This window comes from Rissa tridactyla, chromosome 1 (genome assembly GCF_028500815.1).
Source record: "Rissa tridactyla isolate bRisTri1 chromosome 1, bRisTri1.patW.cur.20221130, whole genome shotgun sequence".
Taxonomy (NCBI): domain Eukaryota; kingdom Metazoa; phylum Chordata; class Aves; order Charadriiformes; family Laridae; genus Rissa; species Rissa tridactyla.
This window is the reverse complement of record NC_071466.1, coordinates 125,400,339-125,418,787: the sequence shown is the minus strand read 5'-3', so window position 1 is coordinate 125,418,787 and position 18,449 is coordinate 125,400,339. Positions and strand designations below refer to the sequence as shown.

General features: G+C 35.9%; 1 protein-coding gene across 39 annotated transcripts in view; it reads right to left on the bottom strand.

The window, feature by feature from the left end:
• ABI3BP (ABI family member 3 binding protein) overlaps positions 1-18,449 on the bottom strand; it is a 162,489-nt gene that overhangs the window by 114,682 nt on the left and 29,358 nt on the right. For all 39 annotated transcript variants that reach the window (XM_054187833.1, XM_054187933.1, XM_054187915.1 and 36 more), the window contains exons 3-6: positions 16,573-16,641; positions 14,392-14,524; positions 4,647-4,828; positions 1,300-1,361 (exon numbers count right to left, since the gene is read on the bottom strand). In XM_054187833.1, coding sequence (XP_054043808.1) covers positions 1,300-1,361; positions 4,647-4,828; positions 14,392-14,524; positions 16,573-16,641 — 446 coding nt within the window. The remainder of the gene's footprint in view (positions 1-1,299; positions 1,362-4,646; positions 4,829-14,391; positions 14,525-16,572; positions 16,642-18,449) is intronic.

The window sequence follows — 18,449 nt, the reverse complement described above, 5'->3', positions numbered from 1 at the left end:
CCCAGTGCCTCAGTGCCCCACTTATAAGATAGGTAACACTGATACTGATGATCGAGAAGACCTTAGGGAAGACACAGATTATCCCCCTTCCCTGTATAGATTACCTTTGCATCATACCACTTTTGACACCTCTCTTTGTTGGGAGAGTGCAAACAGTAGCACACCCAGAGCTGGACTTGCAGATGAAAAGGCAGTATGAGATGCTGACATGCTTTGGAACAGTTGGGTGAAAGGCACCGCAGGAGTACAAACAATTACTTTTACTGTATATTTTGGCTTTTAATTCTACTATTAAAGTATTTAGATGAAGTGTGTTCTCTGTTATTTGCTGGCTTGCTTTTCTAAAGGAATCAGCTGGTATAGGGCCTCCAGGTCCAGGTACATTTTTCTTCTTCTGTGGATAGTGGGTCAGTGTTTAGTTTTACGCTTGGCAGCTGTTTAGCTCCTATGTCTTCCTCACTCTGCAGAGTACCTGTGCTAATTAAGCATCACGTGGTGAGCTGGTTATAAAACACCTATTGTCTCTTCCATGAATGTACACTGTATACGTTCCCATGGCATTCTATTCGGGAGCTTTGGCATTTTCACATCTGTATGTTAATGACACATTTTAAGTGAGACTTTTTCCTCCTGTTCTCTTCCATTAGTCACTTTACAATGCTTTGAAAAGACAGGCTTTCAGTGCACTCCCACAGGCAGTGGGGTGACAGGCTTTGACAGCTTTCGAGCAGGAGTCACTGAGCAGTAACTAGTAAACCTAAATGTCCATGGTATGTCCCTTATCATAAGATGTCGTAACAGCTCTCCTGTGCTAAGCAGCTTCATTTGGTAATTCTCTTCCATGACCCATTTCCTCAGTTGAGCGGGAGGTGCTGATCTCCTGTCTCTGGTGACCGGTGATAGGATATGAGGAAATGGAATGAAGCTGAGTCAGGGAAAGTTCAGAGTCAACATTAGTAAAAAGGTTCTTCACTGAGAGGATGGTCGGTCTCTGAAACAGGCTCCCCCAGGAAGTGGTCATGGCACCAAGCCTGTCAGAGATCAAGGAGTGTCTGGGAGACGTTTTTAGTCATATAGTTTAGTTTTAGGTAGTCCTGCAAGGAGCAGCAAGTTGGACTCGGTGATACTTATGGGTCCCTTCCAACTTGGAAGTATTCTATGATTCTACCTAGTCTTAGATTTAACAGCATTTTTATATTTGCAATTTGTGGCCATAATCTCTTCCTCACTTTACTCTAACAGATAAGCAAAAATTTGATGATACAAAATACAAATCTGGTATAAAAATGTTTTGCATACCTGTGTTTGGGCATTAGGTACCAACTTGTACATATTCTGGAGTTGTCCGTTTACTTTTTTATCTGATTTGACAGAAAGAGAAACAAATACACAGAATTACTTTTTGTCTTGTCCAAAGTGAAACAAACCAAGTTTATTCACCTTTTTCAATAGCTAAGAAAGTTAGCAGACTTAATTACAAGGTATAAAAACACACCGTGTAACAGTTTTGTTTGGTCCTGTTTCTCCACATTAATTAATTTATCTGCAAAGCCTCCCCTTCACATTTTGACAGCAAGGAAATTAAATGTATTCTCGTTGTTCTACAACAAGGGGTAAGAGACCTGAAGTCATCTTTGGGACTTAGTAAGCAGAAGTCAGAGGTGCCTAAGAGAATTATTTAATAAAATTAATATAACCACAACAATAATATGCAAGAAAGAAATCTGAAAGAAGAATTTCTGCATCCCATTTGTCAGGCTGCTACTAGGACTGGCTAAAAGCAGCATGTTTTAAGGTCTCCAATAGTTAGTCTTGCTTTTAAGTGCACTCTTCTAAAAGAAATACACATTTCTACACTGGCAATACAGAGCAGGCATATCACTTCTCTTTGGGTCTGACATAGTTTCCTTTGTCTCAACACATGAAAAAAGTATCCCATGGATTTAATCTCTGAAATTTTTCTCTTAGTCTTTTTCTCTGAGCTTCTTAGTATTAGAAGCTTCTTGTGATGCAGCTGTTATGTACAAAGGAGAAACAGTCCCTCCCAGCACCTCTTGTATTCTAGCATGATGCTTTGAACTTTGCTTACATCTTCCACCTTCACACTTTTCTGCTCCCTTTGTGTTGACAGGCATGTAAACAAGAATCAAGATAAATGTTATCATATTTCTTCACAAGTCTATCCAAAACAGATAAGCGACAGAAACAACATCAACTATAAAGAAATATCAACTGAGAGATATTTAAGTTGACGCTACCCTGAAAAATATCTTTCAAAGTGCTTGATACTTCTCAGGAACAGGACCTACTATTGGTCCAAAGACAAGGGAAAACTGAAAAAAGTTTCACGCTGACTTCATGAGAAAATCATGCTAAGATGGTCAGAAATAATCTGCTTTCATCTCTTTTGATACGTTTTGGTTAAATAAATGTTGAACATTTGCCATGCCTTTTATGTCTTCCCCAAATTCTGAATTAAAACCAGATTCTCCTCCCAACCCCTCCCAACGTGTTCAGTATATGACAAAAATTTGTCCTGTGAATTCAACAAATAGAAGAACATGCAACAGGAATTTCATTTTATAGTTTATATATTCTTCAGTGAGGAAAAAAAATTTACAGTGAATGAGGTTTGGTTTAGGTTGAGACATTTCTTAATATATGAAAAGCCCTTGAGCTGCTAGAGGACAGTAAGTTAAAACAGAAAATTTGTGCTGATTAGTAAACTCCTATGCAGACAGATGGTTACAAATTTATAATAAATGTTCACTCTCTATTTAGTGCCCACGGTTTCTTGAACTACCTACTATGCAATGACGATATGAAACACTTGAATCTGAAAGGTGCTGTCAGCTTTCCAATTAGAAAAAACTTTATCAGTAGACCAGAATGTAGACATACAGGGTAATAGCAAGCTCCCTGGATTTAGTTGCTGCAGAAGCTCCCGCTGAATACACAAGTCTACATTCTAGGATAAAGAAGTCTCATTTAAATAGAATATGAACTCTTACAAGAAAGCATCTTTCAACACAACTCAGTCTCCATAACTTGCAAGAATGATTCTTCTGGCCTATTAAAAATGTATAGTGTCTGTAAGAAACAGCATTTAGAAATACATTATATACAAAGAGCAAATGTGGTGATGCCAGTGGACATTTCAGTCAGTCTTGAACACAGTATTAAATTATAAACACTATGGACTCTTTATTCCCTCCTATTTTAAGTGCTCAAATATATTCCAGCACTCGATCTACAGATGACTTTAAAATGTAGGAAAACCAGCCATTTAGTAACCATTCTTTAGAACTATGAAGCAGAGTTTCTTTTTGTAAGGCAGGTAAAAGGAGGGAAAAGACTACCATTACCCACTTTAAGTTAATGGTATAATTGATGGTATTATTTCAGACTGCTAAAATGACTCTATGGGCACTGGGCAGGTACTTGAAAGTTACAGATTTCTGATTTATGATGAATCACGGAATCACGGAATCACGGAATCTTCAGAGTTGGAAGGGACCTCTAGAGATCATCTAGTCCAACTCCCCATTCCTATGGCCAATGAAGGCCAGCAAAGTTCTTGATTAGGGAGTGTGAGGGCTTTTGCAGTATTACAAACCACCCTATGTCTCCCCTCCCTCATCCTGAAGTATATCAAGCTGTGTAACTCCCCTACAACTTGAAACTGTGGTGCACATCAAATTTCAGTTGGAAATCTCAAATGAACAAGGGTCTCATGAGAATTTCCATTCTTCACATTTCGAATCAAGCTAGAAATGCCGAACATGAGAGTTTGCAGCATCTTCTGACCAACATCATGCTCAGAAATACCTTTTTGTAAATGCTTTAGGAAAATAAATGAAATTGAACAACATCTGTTAAGTCCTCTCTTCCTGTCTTTACAAAGAGGAAGACTCTGCTGCTGCCTATTTCCTCCATCAACAGCTGTGATTCTTTAAGTAGGACATGTTTTTTTAAGGGTTAATTTGACATCACTATGTCTGCATTGACTTGGAGAAAAAGCTTAAAATATGACTGAGAGAACAGCCAGAGATCCCATACACTGCCTCCATGAAAATCCAAACATACATGAGAGCATATGCTTCAAACACAATTTATATAATTCCTTGACTGAAAATGAGCTTCAAATTCAACTTTCCATCAGAGTCATAAAGGCTCCATTGTGATGCATGTTGGATAGGACAGGCCCTGTCTAGCTTTTAACCAGCTCGAATGTAAAAACAGATATAAAAAAAGAGTCAAACCAGGATATTACTTTCCCTCAACTCAAATTAGTAACAATCTTATTATTCAAGGCCCAAGGAAAAAGCTTGGAATCCAGTCAAAAGTATAAACATATGTACTCAACACTTCATGCGTATCTAATCACTGTTAGAGTTCTACCAACCTGCAGCAGATTGTCCACTATTTGCAATGAGAAAAGAACATTTTCAGAAGAGTAGGTGGTAGTTTTTCAAACACAAAAAAATTCTAGTTTTACCAATTCCTGAAAGAATTTGCTAGGAGCATAAGGGATAGCATTTAAACAATGAAAACCTGATCAGTAGCTTACTTTAAGCAATAGCACAACAGAGAAAAAATACTGTCAAACTGAGTAGCTATTTGATTAATTATTGCCAAATACTTACTAGACAGAACTGTCTTATGATTGAACGTCTTGCTCCAAATACTATCCTCTACGTTGTCTTTAACTCCAAACTCATAAAGTGTGTTTGGCTTCAGATTGTCCACCACCGTCTCAGTAACTGGGCAAAGCTGAAAAACCCATTTCTTGTCTTTACCCTTTTCTCTGTAGCGAACTGTATAGAACCTGCTCGACCAAAAAAAAAAAAAATATTTTTTTTTTCTTCACAGAGAAACTCACTGCAAGCATTTTTGTTAGGAATTACTAAAATTACCTCTACCCACCATTGATCTTGTTTTTTCTGGCCCCTTATGTTTACTAAATATCAGAAAAGCCAGCATATCTTCCCTGCAAATGTAGTGCTTGTCCAGTCATCTCCTGGATACATATATGCTCCCCATCATACAGACCCCAACATGAAAGGTATTACATAAAGAGCAAAAGAACAGTCTCCTTATTCACAACCAACCATGTGTGTGTGGTTCTGACCATAAACTGCAAGGTCATTTTGCAAGCATTTTCTGTGATTCTGACATATGGCAGAACTAGTCAATTCAAACATGAGTCTACTAGTCAGGAAGTCTCAAACAATTTATCAAAATCTTCCGTATCTGTCCAGGGAAAGGTGTTCCCCTCAAAATAAGTCCAAAACTATTCTCAAGAGAAAACCAGTAATAGCTGACATTTACATGATACATTCCTCATTCAGTGATCCCATTATGCATTGCCCACACTTCAAACAAGACAGTAAACCAAGACATTACTTTCAGCATTTAAATCAATAACGTGATGAATGCTAACAGATTATGAAATTAAAAAACATTTCTACAGAAATTGCCCAATTCGGTCAAGCAGCACCACCCTAAAAAGTATGACTGCAATGCTAGCCAGTATAAAACAACACAATGTAAATGGTGAGAGTTACGGCACAAGAACTCCACAACTGCTACAGTCTTATTTTCAATATACATACTGTATCACTGCCAGAATAGGGTGAGGTTTTCTGTTTTTGTAAAAACAAAACTCAGAGATATTTGGCAAGTTTTTAATCCAAGTATTACTGAAAATTGTTACACATAACATAAATAAAGCATATTCATTTTCCATATCCATGTTACATTTACATCAGCTGAAAACGGATGAATTCCATCCAATTGCATTTTTCCACACTTCGACAAAGCAAATTAAGGCCATAAAAGAAACCCAACTCCAAAATCCCAGCTATTGCCCAAGAACCATTCACAAGGGAAAAAAAAAAAAAGAAATTGCAGTTGAGATTTAATGCAGATATTATATAGGAAAAGATAAGGAGAGAAAGGAAGGGGCCTTAAGAAAACTGCCAAAAAAAGTTCTTTAATCAACTGAAAGTGTACCAAGTTGTAAGGTCCAGATTAAAATGACTTAATGGACCAAATATAACACTGTCAATGCATAAAGCTGCTTTTGCCAAAGTTACAGAAGAGCACTTCAGGAGTAGAGTATATGTGAAAGATGACTGTTGAGTACAGGGAAATTCCTACTTCATTATTAAAACACAACCTAAGACAAGGCAACTGCCAATCATGGAAAATATTTTCATACATAAAGATTCACTTTGTTTACACATTTTATCTCATAACTGTCAAATTTGTCTTCTTGGCACCAAAAAAATTGGTTCTCCTGTTTTAGTTGCTACAATTAGGCTCATTCAGATATTCCGCCAGGTTATAAAATTAGTATTTACACTGGCTCACATAACTCTCTTCATTAGCTGTACTACTTTGCATTCAAAACAAGTCATAGTCTAACCCAAACCTTGGAAAGGAAAGAAATATCATAAATAGTGAATAACCTCTCTTCTTATAAATTCCTGGAATACCAAGTAATAATCCACATCCTTACTTCTGTGGGCTGTGATCTACTCAAATTTCGTATGTCAAGCAATATAAGATCTAACTATCAGTTGGACTGACAAAGAGTGTTTAACAAGAAATTACTGGCAACATTAAAATGCAGAAAATTTCTCCTCCTTTATCTTCTTAAGCCTTTCATACATAGTCATACATATATTACCAGACAGAAAACCTTACTTGAAATCTCTGTCACTGTCTTGCAAAGGACATAACAGTAATAAACAAAGCCTATCTGCAACATAAATGCATCTTGCTGGACCCCATACAGTCTCTTGGTAAGGGATTTAGAATAGGTATAGATAGATCTATCATCAAAATGTGAATCACAAGTAGAACTAGTGACCTTCCTCCCAGCTTGCCTGAAGGAGAAAATTTCATTTGTTTTCATCTTCATTCTTACCTTTTCCTAACAGTTTTTTGAATGGAGTAGAAATAAAGTGATTGTATCTGATAGAAAGAAAACAGTATACCGATTCATTTCAGTTATTTAAGAGTCTAAATGAATAGCTGCAACAGAAATAAGGAGGAAAAAAACCATCAAAAACATGTTCATAATGAATAGGCTTTTAAGCGGCCGTTCCCACTTGCTTCTACTGTAGAAAATGTTCTGATTTTGAATACTGTCTCCACACCTGCAAATTCATTCTCCCTAACATGAATTAAAAAACTAAGAATACTTGCACGTCAAAAACTATTAAAAAATCTGACAAGAACATTTTCATAGTTGTGCCAAACTGTGCTATTAGAAATAGAAACACATAGCATAGAAGAAACGCGCTCTCAACTCCAAGATTTCCAAGCCCGTAAAAACTTCACCAAGGGTGTAATTATTTCAGTGGAAACTTGCCACAACGAGTACTAAAAACATTGACTGCGATGACAGAATTTCCTCAACCATTTCAATAAAAAGCAACCAAGATGAAGTTCCATTTAACAATTTGAAAGTCACAATTGTTTGAGTATCAAAAATATCCAAATTGTAAACAATATGCACTTTTGGAGAAGTGCAATCATTTGTTTGTAGAGTATGAATTCAGAAATGCCAAGTTTTGTCATTAAAGAACAACAATTCATTATTAAACCACATCAACAAGCTGCCAAATACATTGCAATTTCAGTGCCTGCCTGAGAACATTAAATTTTATCGTCATTTTAATTTCTCCCTTTATCAAACCTTCCTTTCAGAAAAAAAAATACAATATCAAACAATCAACACATGTAATTGAAGACATGAGAAAGCAGTAAAATCCAGTCACTGCTCACGTGTATCAGTCCCCTTGTGGCAGTGACATATACACACAAAATTTGCGCAGCTGGCCTGCTACGTGTAACAGAAGCAGCAAAAATGCTTCTCCTGGATTGCCAACATTTAGAGAAACCTCTCCATAGATTCCCCTCAAAAATTGCAGAAGGCAGGCTGAAACGGAGTACAGCCACACTCACATAGAGGGGGAAGGTACACTACACTGTTTCTCAGATAAAACACTTCCCTTATTATCTCTGTGAGGTCAGAATATGAAAAACTGATTGCGGGGCCCTAATAGATAATATGAAAGTAACACATTATTCAAGTAAAGTGTAATCGGACCAGTCCCAGGAATGCTATTCACAGCTGTGAATGCTAGTTTGATGTTTCAACAAGGAGGTGGCACACCTCTCACTGGGTGAGAATTTATTCTAAACTAGATTCTCAGCATGTACAAAGACCTGACAATATTTAACTTATTTAACTGCTTTTAATTTTTATTCTTTGTTTTGGTGGGGGATATGAGAAGGGTACATTTTATCAGATAATGTTCATGGAATAGCACTCGTATTCCTATTTACAACAAATACTAATCAAAAGATCTCACGGTTCACTTAAATTCTTTTCCAGCTATCACTCTATAAAATATTAGAGCTCTTTTGTTAAGCTCCATAAAAATTAATCTCTCTTCCTCTCTCCCTAACAGGCCATGTTTCACTCATTAGAAGATACCTCCAATCAAACCACCATGGGAACTGTAGAGAAATTTTACCTCCTCCTTTGTCACTAGACAACTGAAAGGATAATGAACTCCAATAATTTAAATGGTGTCATGAGCAGGTGAGTTAATTTCTATAATCACCCAACTAAAAAAAAAAAAAAAACAAAAAACCACCACTGGAAAGAATTAAGAAGCCTACATTCACCAAGACAGCCTCTCTCCGTATGCATTTGTGTGACATGATGATATGTTTAATGTTTGCATTCTTGAAACTCTCTCTACATTAATGAGCTTTAAGTATTCTTTTTCAATATTCTGACTTCACTTGCCTCCACCTGTGATACACACAAATGTGAAATAATGGCAGAAACAAAAGCAGCAAAACCAATCTAAAGGAAGATTAAATCTAAATTAAAGGAAGCCACAAAAGCATGATATTACTCCGGAGGTCAACCACAGTAGTAATTACTATATCTGCAAAGTCTATGTAAAAGACTATCATCCCAATACAAAAGGATTCTTCTATCCTTTCTATATTTAGTTTACATAGTGGTGTTTTTTTTTTTAAATTCCATAATGCAAGGCAGTGAAACCTTTCCTTTCTCAGCTTAGAGCTAGCCTTTTTATTACACAAGAAATCAAAATATGATGACCTTTTTAAAGAAGGAAACCACAAGGTGTTTGTTTTTGATATTAAGGAAATCTTGCTCGCTGCTAAGAGAACAAAAAAGTCTAGGATGCATAGGCAAAACATTGAGTTTTCATATATCAGTATGAATGACACTGTCTTGCCAAGAATTCCAGTGCTATTTTTCCAAGTGTTAACCAAATCTCTTTTCAGCCAGATTCCCAGAAAATGCTTGCACAGTCAAATATTTGGGCACAAACAATTAGATACTGGAAATCTTATAAGGCAGATGGTTTTATAAGATTTCCAGACTCGGTCAGTTTGTATAAATATCATGGGTTTATTTGGAACCAAATACAAACCAAAACTCCAAACAATTTAATCATGACTATTTTAGTCACACATAACACTAAACAAACAATTAAGCCTTGGAGATATAAGAATATTCCTCCTCTGTGATTTCGTGTTGCCATAGATAAAAAATTTTAAAACTTATTGCACTTTTGTGCATAGGCATGTAATCAGACTTTTAAAAAAAGACTATTAACATACACATATATTTGTTTATTTATTTGTTTATAGTGAGAATTCCTTAGAAGTGCAGCATCCATTTAGTGCTAGAAAGTAATAAAAGAAATGGTTTGAACCACAATTTTTCAGATACCGAGTATTTCACAAATTGGCACATGAAGCTGATTATATTGTTTCCTTTTTGTTGCCAAGTTTACTTTAAAGTTACAGACACTGACATATATAATAAGATGGAAAGAATTACATCGCTGATGGCTACCAGTTAAGTTTGCAAAGCACTTCCTAATTTAGTTTTCACTTTTACATAATCACTAACACTCACTTTTTTCACTTAAATTTTTTAGTAGAAAGACTGAAATGAATTGAAGAATTAGAGGTGAAGAATGAGAGGCTGACCGCCAACAAATCTTTCCATTTTTAAACAAACTTTCAGCATATACTCCCACAGCAGTAACTCAAAACCATCCAAAATGCAAAAAGTTTATTTGCTGCAGTATGTTTTGCTTAAGGAATTGTGCTAAGTTTAAAATACATTTTCTATGACATTTGCAACACAAAGGATGATTAAGTTGGCAGCTGCATAGTGACACTGATTTGTAGTTAGGCAAAAAAGGAGATACATGCACACAGCTTTCTGAATTTAGGGTTTTAAAAACCCTACTTCTATGTGCTGTACAACATAAAGAGTAAGTATGGATTCTTCTCTGTTTTTCCCCCCTCTCTCTTTCTTTTTCTATTTTTTTAATTTCTTTTTTTTTTTCTTTAAGCATAAAATACAAATTAAGTAAAACACAAAATCTGTACTACTTGCAAATATGACATTAGGACATTTAAATCACAGGCAAATGAATCTAAACAATATAAATGTGATTTTGTCAGAGTTTGTAACTTAGATATATTTAATGAAAAAACCTAGACTTTCAAGTCTACATTTCTATTTCATCTGAAAGTGGGTTTGTTTTTCTACACAATCCCCTCGATACAGTGAAACATAGTATTTTATCTACAAACCCTGTTTTTGTCTTGCATGGAAAAAACATTTTCTGTTCCTTCCCCCAACTCCCCCTCTTAAAAAAAATGAAGGTCAAACTCTGCCTTTTTCAACCCCCTGCTCTGTTTTGGTATCCGTGGAGTTGTTTTAATCAAAGGAAAGGCCAAAAAAAGTCTATACAATAATCTATACTCTCTTTTTCAGACCTAAATGAACAGTAAACAAGCCCCAGTATGTTTATTATGATAGCTCTGTCTACTAATGGTTGGTTGAACATTGAAAGGCAGAGAGGAAACAAGTCTCTCTACTCTTGGAAATATAAAAAGAGAAACTGAACATGACAGTGCAGCAGGTTATCCTGAATTTGCCAGTCCTCCCTCATCAAATACCTCATACTGGTGTCAAAAAACAGAAGATGCGGAGAAAGCTAACTCCACATTGTTGGTAGAAACTTTCCAGTGTTATGTAGTTTTCATCAGTTACATAAAACTGACTGCTTGAGTTTTCTGGTTTGGGTCTTTTTGTTTTGCTTTGTTTTGCATTCTAGTGCTAAGGCTCTGACCAGAAATGATAGCCACTTCAAGGAGGCTTTAAAATATGACCTTGCAAAGAACTTTGGTCCACACAAATGGCAGTGGTTATCTTTGCTTCCACAAGGAATTAGGGTCTAGGGTTATCTTGCAGGAAATACGTAGCACTCTATTGGCTTATGCCCTTAATCCCTAGAGAATTAAGCAACAAAAGAATGGTTTGTCAAAAAATGGCATGGGAACTTTTTCTTCATTGGAATTTCTTAAGAAGCACTTTGTAAGTACAAAAGAACACTATGTGCCCTCAATAAGCAAGCAATAATTTCACTGAAGCAATAAAAGATACCAATGCTCTTTGAAAACATGGCACCTCTTATTCAAAACTCATTTGCTCACAAAATCAGATCTTCTAAGGAATATCCCACTGAGGTCAGACTTGTGCTAAAGAAAATCTTGGCCAACAAATCCATGCTGTTCCATGTGGTTTTCATCTCCTGAGTCAGTAACATATTCAACTAACTTATATTATGCAACATTTGTACAAAAGCCTAATGTCCATCCAGAGATGGTAAAATCTGAGGCTGGGAACAGTGACTTCACTTCAGGTCATACAGAGTTACAAATCTAAAACTCAGTGGGATATTAACCGACAGAACTGAGTTAGGAGGTCATAATTGCCACATATTGCCAATGTCAAAGATTAGTGGTTAGTCACTATACAACAATCTTGAGGATGATTCGCAGTACATTTCAACATTTCACAGTAAGGAGAACATGGCAGATGAAAAAGGATCAAGTTAAGGGGACTGCCCCTACAATAGATACAAATGTTGATGAATCCGTTAACGTCTTGCACTTTTAACATGATGCCAACTTGCTAAAGATTGGCTGCTTCCTGATTTTTTCTTATCATACATTATCCATTATCATTCAAATTATTGTAATAAATTAATATTTTTTATTCTATACACTGACTAGAAATATGTTTGAATCTAACCTCTGCTTGGAATTATAGAAATACACACTATGGTCACGTGGAGAATTGTTCTCATCATTTATACAAACAACAAGCATTTTGGTCCAGTAAAGGTAAACAAAATAGGAATACCACTTAAGTGATTTTTTTTTTCTTCGTTAACTTTATTGCTATGCTTGATTGCAAAATAGAAATCTACTTATAGGTATATAACCCATACTTTGATATGACCGCTTATAATTTGATTGAAGTGGTTTTAAACTATCTATTCGTGAGCGTCAGTGTATCTTTACAGTTGAAGTACAGGGAGATACTAAAACAAAATGAACAATGTAACTCTGATAGGCAAGTCCTCTTATTGGGGCAAAAGGGAAATAGTAGAGCCTGACAACATTTCACTAAAATGGAGGGCACCTTAAAAGTAAACACCTAAGAGGAATCAGCTAACTGGACTAAACAACACTTAACTAAAGAACCAGAATTCTGGGAGATGCATACCATTACTTGACACTAAGATATGGTAAAAACAAACATGTAGAATATATTCTAAACATAGCAAGACACTAGAAGCACTGCACTGCGGAACACACTATCTACTATGTTAAAGAGTTTGTTCAAAGTTGGAGTCAAAGAATGTCCAACAAGAATATTCAATTACTGAGGAGAAAACCCAAAGCTGATGAAGGCATTATGGTGGTTACCACATGCTTTGAATCTCCAGGTGGATTAATACAGGATATAGGCTTCTGCTAAACTGTTCTTCATTCCCACTGCACAATGGGTGCCGTAACTTTGGTGCTGACACAGTACATAGAGAAGATAACTTCCATGGTAAAAATGGTGCTAAAAATCATTATGTGGGCAGAACACTTTATAGGCTCCTCCATGATCAGCTCATTTCTTTGATTTTGAACTGTAGGAAATTATTTGCTTCTTTTTTCATTGAGAGAGCAAAATTTAAGCCTAAACCAACTTTTATTTCTACTGAAAAAAATCCAATTAAATTACATGCTCGGACATTTCCTAATATTCCATAACAATTTTCTAATAAATGTTAATGTTGTTTTTTCAATAGAGTTTGTAATTCTGGCTTATGATGATGATCTGAATTTGTTCATGAGAAATTTTTGAAACTTGAAAATGGTTAGTCCAAAACTTTTGGGAGGTAAGAAAAAAGGCTATATTGGCTACATGGGACGGGTTTTTCAACATAACCTGTTTTTGACATCCAGTTTAACAGTAAAAATGGGAGTTTTATTATCAACACCAAAGTAAGCAGATTCATATCTAAATTAGACAGCTACAAATTAGTCAAAGATTAGGCAGACGGGGAAAAAAATGTGTTCTCAATAATGCAAAGATGCATTGAAAAACCAAAAGATGATAGTTGCAAAACTGATGTAGCTTCATCCCAAACATGGGTATACAAAGTTTCTTCTTGGTTTTACAAAACACCATGGAGTTGAATGAAGCTTCACAGGATGTAAGTGGAGACAAAAAAAAAAATCTTCTGCCATAAAAGGAAGAATACAGAGAAAACACCAAAATGATAGAGCAGAAAAAACATCTGTATTAAAAATTTCAATAATTGTAGCAGATGAATTTTAGTCATCTGCCAAGAGCTGCCCAAAATGTAATGGTGCACTTAACTTCCTGAGCTCCCCACCTACTGAACCACTCATTAAACAATTACAGCAAAACAAAAATATTATAGTTGAAGAGATCTTTTTTTACTTACAACAGAAAATTAATGAAAGGTGTACTGTATCAATATCAGGAAAGTGGTGTAGTGATAAGACTGAATACAGGAAACAAAAATCAAATAGAATTAAAACAAGGCATTATTCCCCTACCACAGCACAGCAAAAGACTTCTTTTACTTCTATTTCACCTACTTTAAACCTATATATTTCCTATGATTTAACAAGGTTTCTTTGAATTCATTCAGATACAAATGAAGGTAGAGCCAAGGCCATGGGTTTAAGAAGAACAAAGGATGTAGTATGAAATGGCAAGCTTTGTACTTCAGCATGTAGAAGTCTGACTAAATTTGCACTCAAGACAAGTAAAGACCTGTGAAGCACTAATTCAAATAAATGAGAAAACTTAATTCACTTTCAAAACTATTGCTTCCAACTTTTTAATTTCCACTGTCAAACTTATTTCAGCCACACCAGATAACTACACTGGCTTAAATCACGATCACAATAAAAAATGGTTTTCTGTTACGTTACCTGTCGCTAGCACAGTTACTTGTTGCTGTCCAGTCATGTTGAGGGTTGACTAGGATGCCCCAAGAAAGGAACACAGAGGTTGGGGTGAGAGTGCCAACTACCAGCTGCAGAGGCTTTTGAGTCTTGGTCCGACCTACATAAGAAAGATATAATTCCAATCAGAAGTCAGTTTCTCTCTCCTGCATTATGCAGGGGAAAGTTTTTGCAGTTGGATAATAAAGTAAATGAAGACCTATTTCTCTTCTATATTTGAAGGGAATGGTGCAACAGTTCCTCTCTCTTTTTCATAGTCACCATTTCTAATATATGATTTAAAAAAGGGGGCAGAGGCAGTGCATGTGATCTGTTTGTTGGCTTCTTGTTGAGGCAAGTGAAACATCTGCAAGGAAGGGAGACTGCTCCTTCCCTGAAGCCAGCTGAGCATGAACAGAGGAAAGAGGTGCAGAACAAACTTGGCATAAAGGAAGGGAGGATGCAGCTAGCAGGAAGCAGGAGCACAGATTAGGAGACTGCTTTAAAAAGCAGGTATCAGACACACAAGCCTCAAAAAGACTATGGTTTTAGGCCCCCTCTGGACTTGCACAGCATTTATTTCAACCTAGAAAGAAACTGGAAGATTTCACTTCCAGACTTGCAGATCTAGGGTAAACCTAAAGGAATTCTTGCTATTATTTTGTGGGTAGAAGGGAGATTTATTTACTAAACTTTGTTTCAGTTTTGTCGTATAAGACAACTCCTCTGTCTTAATCGCTGTCTGAACTACAGCGTCTCTTCCAGAAATGTAAACAGTCTTCACTTTTAAATTTAAAATTGCACCAACTCAGACTCCACCACAATTCTTGGTAATTTGTCCAGTTTAAGTATTCTCACTACTAAAAAGACCTGCTGGATATCTAGCTAGCATTAAATCAACTGCTGTTCTTAGACCTTTGTCTACTGGACTGAAAAGTCAATTATCTGAATGTTGTTCCACAAATCAGTTTCTGTAAACTGTAGATACAAAAATTAATGTCTAAATAGTGCATTGAGCATTTTTTTTTGGTTTTGTGTTTTTTGATATATATATGTTGCATCTGAAAGGTAAATCACTTTTCAAAATCTTTCCAGCCATACTGTTTTACATATGGCCAAGAGCAAGAAGAAATTAATCCCAAGCAGTTACCAGGAATTACAAAAAAAATCATATAAAGATCATAGAATCATAGAGTAATTTAGGTTGGGAGGGACCTTTTAAAGGTTATCTAGTCCAACTCCCCTGCAGTAAGCAGGGACATCTTCAACTAGATCAGGTTGCTCAGAGCCACGTCCAACCTGACCATGAATGTTTCCAGGGGTGGGGCATCTACCACCTCTCTGGGCAACCTGTGCCAGTGTCACCCACATAATAAAAAATGTCTTCCTTGTACTTAGTCTGAATCTTCCCTCTCTTAGTATAAAACCTTTACCCCTTGTCCTATCGCAACAGGCCCTGCTAAAAAGTTTGTCTCAAACTGTAAACATATACATATATACTATCAGTTTATTCTTTGCAACAGTCCAGTGAACCTGAGAGTCATCTCCATATTAAAGTAAGGAATAAAAACCTAACAATATTAATGACATGATTAAAGTAATATAGAAAGTGTTTGGAATGGATGAGAATCAAATTCAGATTTCTGCTCTGCTATGCATAGTTTAAGCTAGAAACATCCTTCTTTCCTTATTTCCTTGCATGAGCAAACTTAGTAGTAGTACTGAGTTACAGATACATATATAGACACACACACAAGTTACCATTTTCCAATGAGAAACAAGGGGTATTAACATGTCCGTGGATGAAGGAATCCTGACTGGTAGTTTGGGAAAAGCAACTTCAATACCAGAAGTATTTAAAAATTTTTACTTTTTTTTGCATGCACTTGTGACCTCTTTAAACATCAGAAATTAGTATTCTAAATTTCAATTCTCATTTGTAGGAAGTTTTTACAAGAACAATCTTTAAGTACTTCTTCATGTTTTGAATGCCACAGGAGACTAATTACTGACTAGGAAATACTGTCCTACATTTTACCTTTCCACATAAAGAATATGTGCATCTCAGCCAGACACCTACAGATACAAATATCTTTTCAGAGAAACTCAGTAAAAGATTCTGTCTTCCTTCAACTACTTTAAGAAAGAGATGCAGTAATGGTAAAATACCTGAGCAAGATTTCTTGTTATTTGAAACACGTGCTGGTCTCACTGAAACCAAATACCGTGGCTCTGCATCTGTAAATGAAGAAAGCAGCAATTAGTACAGATGTACTATTTATTTGAGAAAGGGATTAACCTGTAATTAATTAGAAAAAGTCCAATACTCATTGAATGCTTGACACATTATCCAATCTTTGTGATCTTCTGGGATGTTTGCTTTAAGGTTTATTCAATCATTCAGAAATATTCCAGCCATTAGGCAAAATAATACACCCACGCACAAAAGAGTTGGCAATTCTTTTTGACTTGGACACAACAAACAGATGAACATGGCAGGAGATACATGTAACATTTCAATGCAAACGTTACTTGGAAAGTGAAGGGGAATGAAAACCCAGATAAAGAGGACGAAGCAACGGCAAAACAGAAAAGTAGAACAGGTGAAGTAATAAGAGGGCAAAGCCTGAAGAATACAACCAGAGACATCTACTCTTCTGACAAGAGCTGGAGGAAATTTTCCTATAGTATTTTCTGTATTCTGTTTCAGACTATACATCTTACTTTTTCTGTTGCAAGCAGTTTCTCAGTAAAGAGCTGACCTATTGTTAAAAGAATAAAGAAAATGCATTGATCATTTAGGAGCGCATACCCCAACAGACTAATACTGAATCATTCAAAATTTGCATGATTGGTTGAAGGAAACAACACAATATCAGACATGCTTAAGACAGTCCACACTGGTTACTGGCTTGTCTTACAATTAGGTTTACATACTTTTCCCAGAAACTTATTATGAGATTTAACTATTAAGTGCTTTGAAACTAACTAACTTTTAAGAGCAAGAGACTAATATTTGTGTAATACCCACAAAGGGCTGTGACTTTGACTGGAATCTCTGGGTCCTGCTATACTAGAAATAATGTTGCATGCAACAGGAGCGCAACAGTTTAAGTGATTTTCTTATTCATAAGTTCATCTCAGTGACAAATTGTAATTTCCAGACTTCCTGTCATTCACGTTTCTTTTAGTTTTAACCCCTATGCATTTTCTCCCAGGAAAACTGAAATTTTGCAAAAATTTTTAAAAATTTTTACAGGAAAGAATCTCTCTCCATCCTAACTCCAGTTCAAACTTTTTTTGCGCTACTTCCCATAAAGTGTTTAACTGCTTCATTTTAAAAAGCTAACAGAACATATCATATTACCCAGAAAAAAAAAAAAGAAAAGAAAAGAAAAGCCCTTCCAAACACAGGAATTTTGTCTTTCAATTCAATCTTACCTGAATGGCCTAAGTTTCCTTGAAAGTACACAAGAACTGCAGCCATTCTAAAGGATGCAGAGTCATCACTATCTGGGTGTCAGTTGTGACCCAGCTCAGAAAACTTCTGGAAATACTAGTCTTCGTAGGAAATAATGAAATGAAGCAAACCAAGTTTTACACAAACTCTAACACATTTCAGAGACATCTGTTGCAGTTTGGATCACACAAGTACACATTGTAAGAGGCCACAAGTTCAGATATATTCATGTTTCTGGCAGTGAAAGGCAGATAACTTCACCCTGCAGCTTAAAATAATAAATGCTTTGATTGAAACAATGATGAGATGGTGATTTTAGTTTGGGGAATTCATCTTCAGAAAGAAGATTTTCCCTTACTCTTGCCATTAGATGTCAGAGATTTCTGCCCTTCTTAATTATTTAAAACCAAGCTCTATTCTCACCGAACTGCAACACTAGAAAAGAAGTCATAGGAGCTTCCAAAGAGATATTCCTGGGCAGAATTTGGCCCACCATATACCGATCAAAACTACTTTAGCTACAGTTTTTTAATAAAAGGATTACTCTACTTAAAATTCTTATTCTAGTTTAGACACATTTATCTAA